Raw genomic sequence first — 16424 nt, 5'->3', positions numbered from 1 at the left:
CGCGTGCTTTGAGTCTTGTCTTGTGTTTACAGTATGACAGGATTGTTTATTTTATACTGTAACATCTGATTGGATGAGCTGCATTTGAAGCCGATGTAATAAATGTGATACATATTCTTCATTGTGCAAAGATGATACATTTCTTAGCGACTACAAACAGCCATCAGTTATGATAATTCATCTGTTTCAGTCAGAGCACTGTGCTCGTGGTAAACACAAATGTATATTAAATGTGAGTAAATGTCTGTGAATGTTAGATTTGGTCTTGAATCCGAGTCAGGCTCTTGGTATCAGTGTTCGTGTGTGTTTGTAATCCAGTGGATGAGCTGACAATTCACACAACAGGAAGAGATGAAAACTGTAAATAGTTGTTTCATTGCTAGGCAACTGCAAACAGTACACAGTTATGCTACTAAACTAACGTTTAAAGAAACATGTTTTCATCTAATAACCCTGTTACTCTCGAAACACATGACAGATGAACATAATGTGTTCTAAAATCAGCTCAAATGTCTGATCTCCAGCTGTATGGAGTCACACGTCATGATTTCTGTGATCGCACGCTCTTAATGAGATTATGATCATATTGTGATTAAACTTTACCTCATGTAAACGCAATACTTTCATCTAAATAATGCGATTACGCTCATAATCACATTAACAGATGGTGTATGCTGATCTGTAAACATCATAATGCAATTAAGTCCTTACTCTGATTATTGCAAATTCATGATGGACAGAGACACCGTGTGTGAGTGTGAGTGTGTGTGTGTGTGTGTGTGTGTGAGTGTGAGTGTGTGTGTGTGTGTGTGTTTACCTGTTGTGTGAAGGAAGGTTCTGGTGTTTCTTGAGTTCTTCACAGTGTGACCCGGCTGACCTCTTGACCTGTGACCCCATCTGATGAACTCAAATCAAAGTCAGTCAGTTTTATGGTGTCTTATAATAAACAGTAACACTTTCAGCGCTGACCAGTGTCCAGCAGGCTTGTCTGGGTCAGCTGACAGAACCGTCAGTAAGATTTAAGAGATAAATGTTCTTTTGTGTGGTCGGCCAGTGAAAACTTTAATGAGTGTGTCACCTGAACTCATTAGTGTTGCGAACACAAGTTCTGTGGCGCAGCATGGTAACGTTTCTGACGTATCGTATTTCTGTCACAGTTACCATAGTAACGTTACATACCTGTGTACTGTAGTATTTGCATGATATTTCAAGGCACAAACATTTACATATATTCAGTTAGCAATCGTTCAATTGATCCAAATTAATTTTCAAATGAGGAATATAACAAAGTCGTGTTAATGAAGTAATATAACACGAGAAGTGCTAATAATACACACAGAAGAGATTTTTTGCAGTAAAGGAACAGTATCAAACACATTTTTAAACATTTTCAAAAATTCTCAATAGTCCAATAAACCCAATTAAAGTTATTAAAGATTTGTTTCTGTCCACTTACCTGATTGTTTGTCCGAGGATCGCATGATTCTAATCACATTTAACGTTAAATCTTGAGAGAAATCTCTTCGGGTCGATCCAGAAACAGATTCTGACAGGATTTTCTCTGAGGCGAGCTACTCCTGCGCCACAAACACATCGTTATTAAAGAATGAGTAATAATAACGATACAAAACTGACGCGGGGTGCTGGAACACTTAATAACTTTAAATGCTGGATTCTGTTTTGGTAATTTTCCGTGTTATTTTGGCTCCATTAGAGCGGTTTAACAATTTTTGTAAACAAAGCATTAATGTAAAGAAAGAAATTACGACAGCTCGAAGATTTTTCATTTCCCGCCTTGTACGGTTGCTATGGAGATCTCACGCGAACAACACTAGCCAGTATTCGCGCGCTTCTTTATTTAAAAATGCTGATGAAACGGTTTGGTGTATTTCTTAGTAAAGCTAGTAAATTATTTTGTAAAACTTGGAGTAATTTTGACTAATATAAGACGTCTATATCAGAAGACACGTGGGATAAACTAAGATCCGTTCACACCAAGGACGATAAAACGATAACTGTCATGTTTTAATAATCGTTTTAACTGTTAAGATCAAAGCGAAATCCAAGAACAACTATAACGACAGAGTAACGATATCGTTCAGATCGCGGTTTTTCCCCAGAGATTTTTCTTATGAACAACACTGAGAGCCAATCAGAATTTGACTCGAGCTCGATCCTAAAAACACACACATCACTATAAACCACAAACACTCAACGGAAGCCGAAGCTAAATGAATTTCAGAGTGAGAGAAGACAGATATGGATGACCTTGGGATGATTTTTCAGTGTTTTATTAAATACACAGTAAAAAATGTGTACAGATCCATTAATATAGTATCCCCAGCATCAAATATTCTCAATTCTCATCTTACAGCATACAGAAAAAAGAAAAAATTATATACAATATAAACCATTAAACACTACACACGATACTCTGACGGCAGTACCGCTGTAACATTATGAAGGACTGGTTTCAGTGAAATCACACACACTGCGCTGTCGTCCAGATTCAAACACAGCGAGTCTGAACCATAACTGCATTCATACAGCTCTGTACATAGAAACATTCTCTTGGCATACAGCTCTGTACAAAATCTGATAACAGTATAATGAGCAAGAGTTCTTTCCAAAAACTGACAGACATCACATGTAAAATTGCTTTTATTTTATACAAGGCAACTTGTTGTAGTTTAGAATAAATATTTAACTCTATACAGTGATATTGTACCAGTTATTAACCACTTTATAGATTCATACAGACATAAAAATGTTAAAAAAATACTTTTAAAAGCTCATACTCCCTGTTATGATTGTACAGGATAAAATGTGACTTATTAAAACATCTCTAGATTGCATCTGTTCAGAGGCGACGCGTTCGTATGAACGTCTCCTCCACACACACACAGTGACGTAGTTTCTGTCTTGAAGTGTTTTCAGTGATGCGAGTGTGTGCGCGGCTCACAGCATTAAGCGCATCGAGGGACGCGGTTCTTTAGTGGCGCCCCCTGCAGGCGGCGAGTGGGACGGGCCCTCGGAGGAGTCGTGCTGCAGCGTCAGTTTATCAGGAGCCACACACACACACACACACACCAATCATCAGATACAGACTAGATAATTAGTAAAATAGATCAATCAATCATAATTAACAAACTTTAAACTTGAAGTAAATGCTGAATTGTATATACCTATAGCCTATAAAGAGATAAAAATTGAGAGAAAATTAAGAAAAAAATTATTTGTATTCTCTACATTTCAATGCAACAATAAACTAGATAAAGTTTGTTCTTACAAGCCTTAGGGTGGCTAGCCTGAAACTTTAAAGCAGCTGTAAAAGCCTGACATGATAATCAAGTACCTAAAAAGTGATTACCAACTTGTTTCTTCTAGCATGTATTAGCATGTTATTACATGACTAGCAGTGTTGTTAGCAGGATTAACTAACGTAACTAGCAACAAGTAACTTTGTTCCACATGATTAGCAACTAGCATGTTATTAGCATGATTAGCATGTTACTATGATTAGCATGTTACTACAAAAGGGGGGGGGGGGGGATACTAGCAAGTGACTAGCAAGGTGACTGATCATTACTAACATGTTGCTAGCAATGATTAGCACTTTTTCTAACATGATTGCTACTATGCTTAGCAAGTACAATTAACTTGTTTTAGCTAGCAAGTGATCAGTAGCATGATTACTAACTACACATTGGTAACGTTAACAAGACACTAATTAGTTTCTATGATTTAGCAAGTTATAAACATGTCTCCTGTAGCAATGTCGCTTCTGAGCAAGTTATTAACATGTTATTTTAAAATAACATTTCTATAACATGTCAATAACATTAAAAAAAAAAAAATAACATCTCTAAAACTAGCATGGGTCTAGCATGTTTAACAAGTAACTAGCATGTCGCTAACATGTCACTACCATGATTAACAAGTAACTAACATGTTTTTAGCACGATTATCATGCGGCTAGTATGATTAGCAAGTGACCAGCATGTTTCTAGCATGATTAGCAAGTTACTAGCATGTCGTTCTGGAGCAGCAAAGTTACTAGCATGCTACTATTTATAGCATTGTTTCTAGCATGATTAGCATGCTTAGCAGTTACTACATAGCATGATTAGCATGCTACTAGTATGTTTCTATCACACTACAATAGTATGTCATTAGCATGATTAGCATGCTACTAGTATGTTTCTAGCATGATTAGCATGTCGCTAGGATAGACAGATGGATGTATGTGGCGTGTTGTTCCCATCCTGCCCCTCGTGACGTAGCTAGCGTCCACAGGCTCTGATCAGCATCATTCTGTTCAGCGACTGATGAACTCACCGGGAAGCTTGAGTTTCCTGCAGCACGAGTTGCAGTGATGCTTGGCGCGGAAGTTTCGAATGGCATCATCTCCAAGATTCGCAGGGCCGAATATCATATCATAAGACCTGACACAATCAAACACATAAAGAAAATTAATAAATTAAAGTAAACAAATAGATCTTAATAATAGACATCAGAACAATTCACTGAACGCACTGTGCTTCACTCCCTCACAGCTTGACTGTATGTTAATCATTACATTAGGTGCTGTTCATGACTGGGGCGTTGAAATTAATCATGTCTAGATGCATCACAATGCAGAAGTACAGTACAGTACAGTACGAACACCCTGATCCAGCTTGTGTTTCTAACGGTACACGGCGTGGTGTATGCCACAAAGTAGCGATCGACAATACAGCGTGACAATAAGCACTGCCTCTTTTTGATAAATGTCAGTTTTAGTGAATTTCATTCTTGCCTGAAAAACTCAAAACTACATTTCATGACACAATAACAGTAATATCTTGAAAATTATGCAGGTTTTTGGGCAATGACTGTCCACAAGAACAGACAAGAACACATATTAAATAATAAAATACAGGGTTATATTTTTTGTGTTTGCGCACTGATGTAAATAAGCCCAACACTGAGAGTGGAACGAGTGAAGGACAAGCTATATCCCCTTGTATCACACAAAAGTGATGATTCTAGTCGACCAATCAATGCTCTGCAGTGAGTCTAAGTCTTGTGTTTGTTTGTCCTGAAGCTCGATCACAGTGTGATTAAATGCACTTGAATACTTTTTTCTTTTTTCTGTGTATTAGTGTGAATGCAGCCTATTAAAGCTGCCACTGTCTGTGATGTCATCAGTAATAATCAAACCGCAATAATGCAGAGGAAAAAAAGAAAAACCCATAACTATTGCCTGGGTCATTTTCATTTGTGTTACAGACAGCATTTCTCACCCTTTCTCTCCGCTCTTAATGACTGACGGATCTGTCAGTATCTCACCGACCCCTAGAGAGAGAGAGAGAGACAGAAAGAGAGAGAGACACAGAGAGAGACACAGAGAGAGAGAGAGACAGAAAGAGAGAGAGGGAGAGAGAGAGAGAGAGAGACACAGAGACAGAGAGAGAGAGAGAGACACAGAGAGAGAGAGAGAGAGAGATCTGTAAAACAAACAAGTTCACAGAAACTCCTGCAATGGTAAAGTGTTTATACAGTTAACCAAAAATTACACACAAAAACCAGACATATACACTATATATGCACCGATACGAATATTTTGGCTGATACCAATAACCGATAATTCTTTATATATGAAATGATGAAGAGTGTGCATCTGAAGAGTCTCTGCAGGAAATAATGCATTATTTATCAGCTTTAATATATCAGCTAAATTTTCTTATCGGTTCGATAACAATAACATTAAAATGAACATTTATCGGCCGATACCGATATATTGTGCATCCCTACCAAAAATGAAAGTTCAGTCATTATTTCCTCCCCTGGTGTTGTTCTGATGCCGCACGCCCCTCTTTCTTTCTCAGACCACAACAGGAGAATTTTAAGAAATGTGCTGCCTGCCCTTGTCTACATACAGGCAGCGGAGAGGGACCAGCATCAAGACCATTCTCATTTTTGGGTGAACTAACCCTGAAGCTCCATGAAGCTCCTCGAGGAAGACTTGAGAGCGTGACGCATGTCACAAACACTAACCCTGCAGGTCCAGCACCAGCAGCTCTCCTCGTGTGTATTCGTACGTCCAGTGGCTGAAGGCCAGCATGGTTTCCTCCAGAAGGTTGGTCGGGACGATTTCATCCCCGTTGTTGTTGTTAAACTTGCGGAAGTCTCCAGTGATGCACTCCTCGATGGCAAACCACTGACCGGCAGAGTGACAGTAGAGCAGGAAGACCTCCAGAAACCTGCAGAGACACACTCCCCTCTCAGAAACACCCTCCACTGTGTGTGTGTGTGTGTGTGTGTGTGTGTGTGTGTGTGTGTGTGTGTGTCTCCCAGCTATGGGTAAATAGTCCCAACTATGGGCAAATAGCAAAGACCCCAACGGCGGCGCAGACGGAAGATGGTGGTGTGAGAACCACCACAACGGCTGGGAAGGCGGATGAAGAAGGGCAAACCCCCCTGCCACGTGGGGTTAACGGGGAGGGTACAGTGGCTAGGGGGAGTAAACCCCGAAGACAAAATCTTCACTTGGGACAGGCATAGGCGGAGTCCAACTGTACCGGTACCACCGGCAGCCCCCTGCAACTTCCTGCCAGACGAAGGTCGTCATGGGTTTCCCTCATGCCACTGGAGGTCCATCTGGCAGGAAGTGAAGATGGTGGGAGTTAGGTTTGCGCACCCTCAACCCTCACCTTAATCCTCACCTATGCGCAAGCTTCTTGCTCCCCCCCCCCCATAAAAGTCCTAAAATTTACCCAGGGGTCGGCAACCTTTTCGGCATGACGTGCCATTTAAAATTTTGCCCAAACTATGCACACAGGCGGCAATGGAGGTGATGTGGTCGCTAGGACTGCGGGATGTAGGCAGCGAGTCTTTTTCGGCAGCTTCCACTGGCGACTGAGCAGCCCCACACTGCTCACCCCTGTGATGGGGGAAGGACCTGGAAAAGGTGGTCCAAAAATTGTCTGCTCCCTACACTCCGGACGGTAAACCGCAACCGTCGGAGCATCCCCCCTCGCGGGTCGAAAAATTAAAGTGAAAAAAAAATAAGCTAAGCATTGCTTCGTGGAACGTTCGAACACTGCTGGACCTGGTCGAAACCCCGGACAGGCCCCACCCCACCAGGCACACAGCCTGGTGGCCCTGGAGCTTGCAAGATATGATATCGATATTGCTGCTCTCATCGAGACCAGACTACATGGGGAGGACTCCCTTGACAGAGGTTGGTGCTGGGTACACCTTCTTCTGGAAAGGGGGTCCCCGAAGGCATTCGTCGTACTTATGGAGTTGGCTTTGCTGTGAGTCTAAACTGCCTGCAGCGCATTCCGGAAACCCCTATCGGCATCAATGAAAGATTGATGACATGGGCGCATTCCCCTGGCAAAGGAACGTATTCGCCACTCTCATTAGTGGCATATGCTCCAACTTCGTGATGCCGAGAGTAACAACACATCAAAGAGGATTTCTATAGAGCTCTTGATGCCATCCTTAGCAGAAAACCCCAGCTACAGACAGAATCACTACTCATGGGAGGACTTCAATGCCTAGAGTGGGTTCGGAGCATAGGGTATGGAGTAAAGTCATCGGCCAGCATGGTGTGGTGAAAATGAACGCAATGGGCTCAGACTCCTCTCTCTTCTGTGCAGAGCACCAGCTGGGTCATCACTAACACCATTTCCAGATGAAGAACAGAGCTCAATGACCACCTGGCAGCACCCCCGCTCAAAAACACTGGCCATCTCCTGGATTACGTGATTGTCCGTCAAAAGGATAGACGAGAAGTGTCCCTTACCCTCAGTGATTATGGCGCGGACGCTGAGTGCTGGACTGAACCATCTCATGGTCAGATCCAAATTAACCATGGAGTATTCACCGTCGTGTTCCGTAGGCGAGCCCCCAAACAAAGGAAACTAAACTGCACAGCTGTTGAACAACCTCACCATCAAAGACAACCTCCGACGGCTCCTTGCTGAAAACCTCAACCGGATCCCTGAGGAATCAGCCCGATTGGCCAGCTCTACGTCAGGCTAATTCATGAAACGCTGTGCTTCAGAAGCGCTTGGCCAATAAAGGGAAAAACATCCACCCAGGACTGGTTTGACTGCAAAACTCAGCTGAGATACAGTAACTTCTTAAAAACCAAGCATGAAGCCCATAAAAGCTCTCTTGTCCTGCCCTGGATCTTCTACCCATAAAGCGCACCTTCACTGCTGTAAGCAGCAGAAACCCAGCGAGCCATTCGGACTATGGGAGAACATCTGTTGTGAGGTGAAAACAGGCGCACGGAAATCCAAAAACCTGGCAGACTGCAATAACCACTCAAGGCTTTTACGATGGCCATAAAAGCATTGTACGGCCCCAGGAAGCGGGTAGATTGCTCCAGTCCGAATCAGCATGAGGGGTCTACTCTTCCAGGGCCCCAGACCGAGATTCTTGCCCGTTGGGGTAAATCATTTTGAGGGAATCTCTATGCAACCACACCAAGCCAACCCTGTTGACACCACACATCCTGGATTAATCTGCCAGGAAACTTGCCACCAACCAATGCAACCTGGATACTCCACCACTTTTCTCAGAACTCCCGGCAAGCTCATTTCAGGGCTGAAAAAACCCACAAAGCAGCTGGACCCGATGGGAATCCCTGCAGAGGTTTTCAAACATGGAGGATACACCCTACAACGCGGCTCAAGTCGCCTGCAATCCTCCTGATTTTCAAACATCTGGGAACATGGGACCCTCCCACAGGACTGGAAAAGGATGCTAACATTGTGTGTACATATACAAGCAAAAAGGAGACAGAGCAGTCCTGTGGCAACAGCCCTGGGGATATCTCTCTCTCCATCGCAGAAACGGAAAGGTACTGGCCAAGATCATGCTCAGCAGACTGGTTGAGCCATCATCGGAAACTGTGCTTCCGGCAAACGGCAGTGTGGCCTTCGGAAAGACCAGATCCACAACAGACATGGTTTTTTGTCTGAGGCAGCTTCTGGAGAAGAGTCGAGAGCACTACAGAAAGAACCTTTTCGTAGCACCTTCATGAGCGCGAATCTCAGCAAAAGCCTTTTGACCACCATCAACCGTGAAGTTGCTCTGGAAACCACACTACCAAAATTGGGGTATCCAACACAGTTTCCTCAGCATCCTACAGCAGCTGCATGACGGGATGCAAGCCAGAGTCCTCATGGGAGAACTCCAATCAAGAGTCATTTCGGGGTTAAACGTTGGGGTGAAGCAATGGCTGCGTCTTGGCTCCGAGTGCTCTTTAACATCCTCCTCTCTATGCCATTCCACATGCCTTTTTTCCAGTGTTCTATTGGACATGCAAGACGGTTGTGTCATGTGTTGGAATACCCACTGACGTGAAGCCTCTTCAAACATTTCGTCGGGACTCCAAGCTCACCACAAAGACCAAAAGATCCGCCAGATCTTGGCGAGCTTCAGTAATTGCTGATGACTGTGTGCAATACTTAGCCCACAGCCCAGGACTCTATGCAGTACGCCCTTAACATAATATGCAGTCTGTACCAATCTTTCAGGCCCTACAGGTTAACACTCAAAAACCGAGATGGTCATGTTCCATCTCACCACCCCCGTTCCCGCACCCCCCAGTTTTCACATAAGATTTGTGTCCCACTTAAATCAGTGGACCCTTCACCTACCACTCGGCTGACACTCTGTCCTCACGCAGCTCCCTTGATATCAGAAATACACACTCGGATAAATAAAGCCTCATCATATCTTTGGACGCCTACGCAGCAGGGTATTTGAAAAGGTAACCTGAAGGTCAGTACCAAGGTTGGCTGTTTACAGATGCGGTATGTCTATCCACTCTCTTTTATGGGGCAGAGTCCATGGACCCATACAGCCAGCACATCATCCACCTAGAGGCCTTCCATATTCGCTGCTTACAAAAAATTCCTCAGCTTGTCCTGGAAAGATCGTAACCGTGCGGAATCCCCAAACAGTCGCATTCCTCAGAACCACACCGACTCAATCCTGTATGCGGAAACACTGCTGTGGCCATAAAAAGAAAACAAATCTGCGTATGGCCTAGAAAGTCACAACCATAAGGAACCGCCATAGCGCATTACCTGAACATCGTGCCTGCCCCGCGGCAACAGTCCTTTACAGTGGGAACGAGAAAAAGTTGGGGTGCTAACTTCCGCCGGAGGGGCAACTCAAAGTGCAAAAGCGTCGTTTTAAGGACTATAAGACCAGGGACCAAAAACCAAACAGCGGCAAATCTCCTAAACGCGAGCTCAAACATCCCCCTCATGAAGCTTATAATCCTCTATCTGTCTCTGGCACTTGACTCCACGATCAGCAGCCTGGCAGGCCTGCCGTGCCGCTGTGCAGCTAGTCAAGCTCTCAACTATACACCAAAACCAACCAAGACCAACGATCCAATGAGGTCTGCGAATCAAGATCCAACCCCGGTCGGGGCACCAACGGCGGCTGGCACCCCCCTGGCTATCTTTTGTTTCCCCTGGCTCCAGACTCTGGTCGGTCGATACTGTGCGGCATCAAGGATAACGGACTTTACGGCCCCTGAGATGAAAAGTGGCACCAGCGCATGGTTGCATGAACCCCCACCCCCCATTCCCTATCCCTGAGCAAAGCGTGTATCATCGAAACTTATGGACAGCTAAGTGTGTGTGTGGTGTGAGAGAAAGAGAGATGAGAGTAGAGAGGAGAAGAGGAGAGAGAGCGAGAGCGAGAGCGTGTGTGTGTGCGTGTGTGTGTGTGTATGTGTGTGTGTGTGTGTGAGAGTGAGTGTGTGTGTGTGTGTGTGTGTGTGTGTGTACAGTGAGTGAGTGGGAGTGAGGTGTGAGTGTGTGTGTGTGTGTGTGTCGTGTGAGGTGTGGAGTGCGTGAGTGGTGTGTCAGTGAGGGAGTGAGTGTGAGTGAGGGTGAGGGTGAAGTGTGTGTGGATGTGTGTGTGTGTGTGTGTGTGTGTGTGTGTGTGTGTAGAGTGAGAGAGAGACGTGTTGTGTGTGTGTGAGTACCCGGGGGAGTACGGGATGGTTTGGGGTCTGATCTGATTGAACGGCAGACACGTTATTCCTGAGGAGTGAGTGTGTGTTTTGGAGTAAACCTTTGAGATTCCAACACAATCAGAAGTGTTCGAGTAGTATTATATGAGATTTTGAACCTTAGAGATTTACAACACAATAATAACTGTTAGAGAATTTTTATTTTAGATTGGTGTGTGAGTGAGAGTGGGGTGTGTGGTTTTGGAGTGTGTGAGTGTGTTCGGTACCCGAGACAGAGGTGCAGACTGTGTCCTCTCTGTAAATGCTCTGCCAGGTGTTGACCACCATCGGGCATGAAGGACTTGACGATGTACATGTGTCCAGGCTTGAGGATGTCGTACTCGGACCAGGTGCAGGAGCACCTTCACCTGCGCCCGCCGCAGACCTCTCCCATCGCCTCCTTACTGAGGAACTCGATATCTTAGCACAGAGCCCTCTCGCTGCGCCCACGATGACATTGCTGTTGTGATGCTGTTGGGAGAGCTCTCCTACCAGACAGTACACGGTCCCGGTTCACCTGTACGACACACGCAAAACATGAGAACGACACGCTGAAACACACGAGCGGCGTCACAACCACGCTATCAGCAAACAAATACAGCAGCGCAGGTCTGGGCGGCGCGAACTACAAGCAATTTCTGTACAACGTTTTGTGGTTGGAAATGTAAGGACAAATGGTTCTAATTGTAAATAATCATGTTTTAATGTGTATTTTTAATAATCCAGTGAGTTTGCTCAGTCTACAGAACAAAATGTGCTTTCAATCTGATTTAAGTTAAATTATTTTCTGTTTATTTGGAATTTGATGACAACACAGCAAAAATCAGCTGATTCATATCAAATGTACAACAGCTAAAAACAGATTCACAAGTATCTGAAACTAAAGATTTAAAACAGTCACAGACTGATATTATTAAACAGAGATCAGACTGACTGAAATTAAATTGATTGTTAATCATCTGAACTGTATTCTGACACTACTGTCTTTTTAGAGCAGCTACATCTCAGGGTTTCTGTGAGTCTTAAAGTCATCAAAAATCATAATTCACCCTTCCACAAATTAAAGCCTAAAAAGAAGCAGAGTCTTAAATTTATAAAGTCATGGCATTAACTGCAAAAAAATGGACTCTCTTGTTCCAGTATTTTTGATATATCTAGACATCCTTAAAAAAAAAATCAACGTACTGGAGATGCAACTGAGATCTGAGGTCCCCCTTTTTTTTGTTTTTTTTTGTGAGATATTAACCAAAATCAAGGGATTTTGATTAAAACAAGAACAAATCCTAACTTGGGGAATCCATCTGTAGGCATTAGGATTGGCTGGTTTTTCAATAGCAAGGCACATCATGGAAAAAGAGTATGTGTTCTCTTGTATTAGGAATCAAAGCGCGAAAATTACCGTAAACTATTTTAATTAATCATCTGTCAGGAACACAGGAGCATTTATCATTTTGTGAATACTCCAGTTAAATTAAGTTACGAGTCCCTTTAAACATTTGATTAACATTCCTCCCATGTTTTTTCTTCTCTCCCCTGTAAAAAAACCCAATCACCCACCGTCACCCCGCTCCGGACAACTACATGATACACGGCAAAGCCTGATTGTACAGAGACAGACAGGAGGGCAGTTGCTGTGTCCTAACTCTCTAGGGGTCACTGGTGTGAATGGAATACTCCTGAGAACAACCGCATCAGGTTATTTACGCTCCCACCGCTACACTCCCACCCCACACACCACACACACACACAGGGGAGCTTGAAAATGGCTCAGTTACACACGTCCACCAAGTGATACGTCGAAAAGCGGGGATCGGGTTCGAAAAATGCAGGGAGAACAGTCGCGTTTAATGCGGTCCGTGGGAATGACAACAATGGACGACGAAAACAATCAACTCTGAATACTGAATAACTCTCCCTGGGCTTGAATTGAGAAAATATACAGGAGTACACGCGAGAGTCGCTGTCCACCACACACAACACACACAGAGAGAGAGTGAGCAGACAACACACCAAATAGCACAGGATTAGCGTTTTTCCTGATGCTATCAAGAATTGTTGCAGGGGTCCGACCGCTTTACATTCCCTGTGCGCGGCGCCCCAATCGTGGCTGTGTCGCCCAAGTCGCTACAGACCTGCACAGACTGAAAAAACACACACACACCACAAACCCCCCCCACACACAACACACAGTCAGAGTAAAGCAGGCTGTCACCTTACGCCGATCATTAGATGTGATGAAACCACTCACTGTTTTGTAGATGTCATCCTCCCTGGGACCCCTGACAACAAACAAGGAACCATCACTTACCCAAAATAAATCTCACTTCATCATATGTGTGAACCTGGAGCACAAAAACCATTCAGAAGGGTCACTATTTGAAAATTAGGATATCCTACATTGCATCTGGAAGCTGAAATAAATAAATAAGCTCTCCTTGTTATTTGTTGTTTTGTTAAGGAAAGGACAACTATTTTGTGTCTGAGATCACAACTATTTGAAACATCTGGAATCTGAGGGTGCAAAAAAAAATCTAATTAATTGAGCAAATCATCTTTAAGAGTTGTTGTCAAAATGGTGAAGTTCTTAGCGACTGCATATTACTAATCAAAAAATTAAAGTTTTGATATAGTTACAGTAGGATCTCTCACAAAACTACTTCATGGAACATGATCTTTACTCAATATCCTAAGGGATTTTTGTCATAATAGGAAAAAATGGATAATTTTTGACCCATACAATGTATTGTTGGGCGTTCAATCATGAAACCACAATCACGTTATTGTTGTCAAAAAACTTCCGCTAACACCACCCACACACACAGTTACTCACAGTCTGCTGGATTGTGCTGATTTCCCCTGAGAATGAAAGACAGAGAGAGTTACGGCCGAGCACAGACCGTAGCAGCCTAACTGGGCGCGTATGAAATGTGTTGAGAATGTTCGTCTCTCTTACAACACTTTGGTTTTGTGTCGCTGTGTGGCTGCCTGAGACAAGCAGCCCATCACCGCAGCCGATGACGCGGACAGATCTCATAACGAGTGAGCATATCTCGTCCTCCAGCGCCACACGTCGCCCTGTCCTGCTTACCGAGCGCTGGTAACACAGACAGATCAGAAACGCACAGGGACTGATTCTCAGCACCGGAGAAGTGGTGTAACTGGCGTCTAGCAGGGGGCGTCTCGTGCTACGTGATGCGGGATCACAGCTAATGGTTTAAAGCATTAGCCCAACGCTGGCGTTTACACTCACTGGACTCTGGATGCAGGAACGAAGGGTTTCTGTCGAACTCGGTGAAGTCTCGGCGTAATGAGCTCACCGTCGGCCGCATGTGACCCCTGCGCCGGCCGCCTGCAGAAACCACACCGGATTGAGCCAAAACCAGAGAATCATCTTCTGTGACAATCCAGAAAACCACACACTCACCCGCATTCCCGAGCCTTTATGGATGGACTTCGACTGCCGGCTGCCACAGCAGACTTTTAGGGAACGTACCTTCTGAACCCCTCGGGGTCATCCTTGTGACCTTTGGAGAAAAATGAGTTCAAAGCAATTACAGACTTTACGCTGCGTTTTACGTACTGGCACAAGAACAATATGATTGTTTGCTCACATCTGACACAAGATCAGAATTTGTCGCACAGCCTTTGTAAACCCAAAACCTGCACGATGATCCCGATTTTTCCGCATGCTGATGAGGGCCACTTACCCATGTGGATTCACTCGGATACATATCTGATAATCTGACACACATCTAAACCACGCAGACTCCCGATGCTTTCAACCCCTGCCAGCGTTTTGATGCTGTTTGTGCTCATATTTTATTGAGATGGCTTTCAACCCCTGCCACGTCAGATTCATAAACACAACAGCTAAAAGCTACATCATATTTCTCAGCAATGAGGTGACAACTTAAAAGTTTCTGTGATTTAACCAACAGGCTTGACGTGAATTCTATAAATAATTCTAATAGTTTTAATAATTCTACCACAGGCTCGAGTGTTAAAAAAGCGAATCACTGCAGACCATCACTTTGGGCGGGTGGGGATAATAAGTGTAAAACACAGATATTGGGATCCCAGTTTCGTGATTCTAGAAGTGGTGCGCGGATTGACAAAAAAATAATTAATCTCATTATTTTATGCGGATTTTTCTCAACGATAAGTTAGACGCTGTTGTTTGCTTAGTGTGTGTCATTGTTCTGCTATCTTAACAGCGGGCTCCTAAAGTTTTTGTGATTGATTCATATTCTTTGTGCTGGTCAATTCAAGACTGATAGAAATTAATCTTTGCCATAAGTTTAAATTGATTTTTACAGTTTATGGGCATTTTTACCTTATAAAACGCCATTTTTTTTCTAAAGTGTGCGTTCATTCTTTTGAGAGTCAAATTTCTAGATTTAATTTGAGGAATTAGAATAATAATACATCTGTATCAACATAACTCATCTTTTGCACGGCAGGAGGGGAAGCACAGAACGCTGCGTCTGAAGATGCGTTTACACACTGTTTAGTGCAGGGACATGAATACATTCACCTGCATTAACAAACATAAAATAATGTTTTTGATCTATTAAACATTTAAACCGTGAACACTGTTATTTTGAAGTCATTTAAACAATAAAAAGATACTTTAAATGTGAAATGAAAACCACCAGTAGGTGGCAGCAAGTCACTGTTAATAAGTGAGTCACTGCGATGGAAGTAACCGAAATCTATTAAACACGGTTGATTCATCTGAGGAACGATTCATGTTGCTCAGAGGAAGACACAGAAAAGGTCACGTCTAAATTGAAACGTAAAACAGGGCGCGAAAACACAATCAGGATTGGTCAAAAACTCGGATCTTGTGCATTATGACACATGCATCAATGGATTACAGGTCACCCTGTTAACCTTTCCCCTCCGTTGACACTGAGCTCTAATAAAACGTCACTCAACCCAAACCCTTAACCAGCACAAGCACGGGTTAGGTTTTAGTCTACCGGACACACAGCACTCTATTCACTCCTGTAGGGATTCATGTTTTTTTATGTTTTTACAATAAGCAACTGGTCGGTTGAGTTGGAACCACCGCCCAGAGGTCTGAGGTCACCGCGTCTCCACCCTCCCTAACACACACACACAGGGGGGCATGCGGCCACAGTAGACAACCAGATGACGGGTATCCCAAGGGTACAAGAGTTAGGACAGCGGGGTTCCCGTGATTCCCCGCGGGAGACCGCAGCCACAACCTCGATTCCTGATCTCTGAGTCTCGTTCATGTGGCGTCTGCCGCGGCCGTCTCTCCTAAGCGCCGGGGGGCCCCGGGGCCCGGATCGCTCCGGGGTACCAGAGGGAGGGGTTTTGTGTTTCTTTCGGGGCGGGTCGACTTCGGTCGTCCGTGCGGCCG

The 16424-nt window shown here is 44.0% G+C and overlaps 1 protein-coding gene across 1 annotated transcript in view; it reads right to left on the bottom strand.

Annotated features, from left to right (window-relative positions):
- Nucleotides 1-2411: 2411 nt before the first annotated feature.
- LOC109044934 (transient receptor potential cation channel, subfamily M, member 7) overlaps nucleotides 2412-16424 on the bottom strand; it is a 38766-nt gene continuing 24753 nt past the window's right edge. The window contains 9 exon segments of the mRNA XM_042743628.1: nucleotides 2412-3068; nucleotides 4330-4445; nucleotides 5286-5337; nucleotides 6040-6462; nucleotides 6759-6943; nucleotides 8193-8247; nucleotides 11263-11523; nucleotides 14286-14429; nucleotides 14529-14559. Of these exon segments, the coding sequence (XP_042599562.1) occupies nucleotides 2959-3068; nucleotides 4330-4445; nucleotides 5286-5337; nucleotides 6040-6462; nucleotides 6759-6943; nucleotides 8193-8247; nucleotides 11263-11523; nucleotides 14286-14429; nucleotides 14529-14559 (1377 nt within the window). The 3' untranslated portion in view covers nucleotides 2412-2958.

This window comes from Cyprinus carpio, chromosome B18 (assembly GCF_018340385.1).
Source record: "Cyprinus carpio isolate SPL01 chromosome B18, ASM1834038v1, whole genome shotgun sequence".
Classification (NCBI taxonomy): domain Eukaryota; kingdom Metazoa; phylum Chordata; class Actinopteri; order Cypriniformes; family Cyprinidae; genus Cyprinus; species Cyprinus carpio.
The sequence above is the reverse complement of the archived record's forward strand: the minus strand, read 5'-3'. Positions and strand labels throughout refer to the sequence as shown.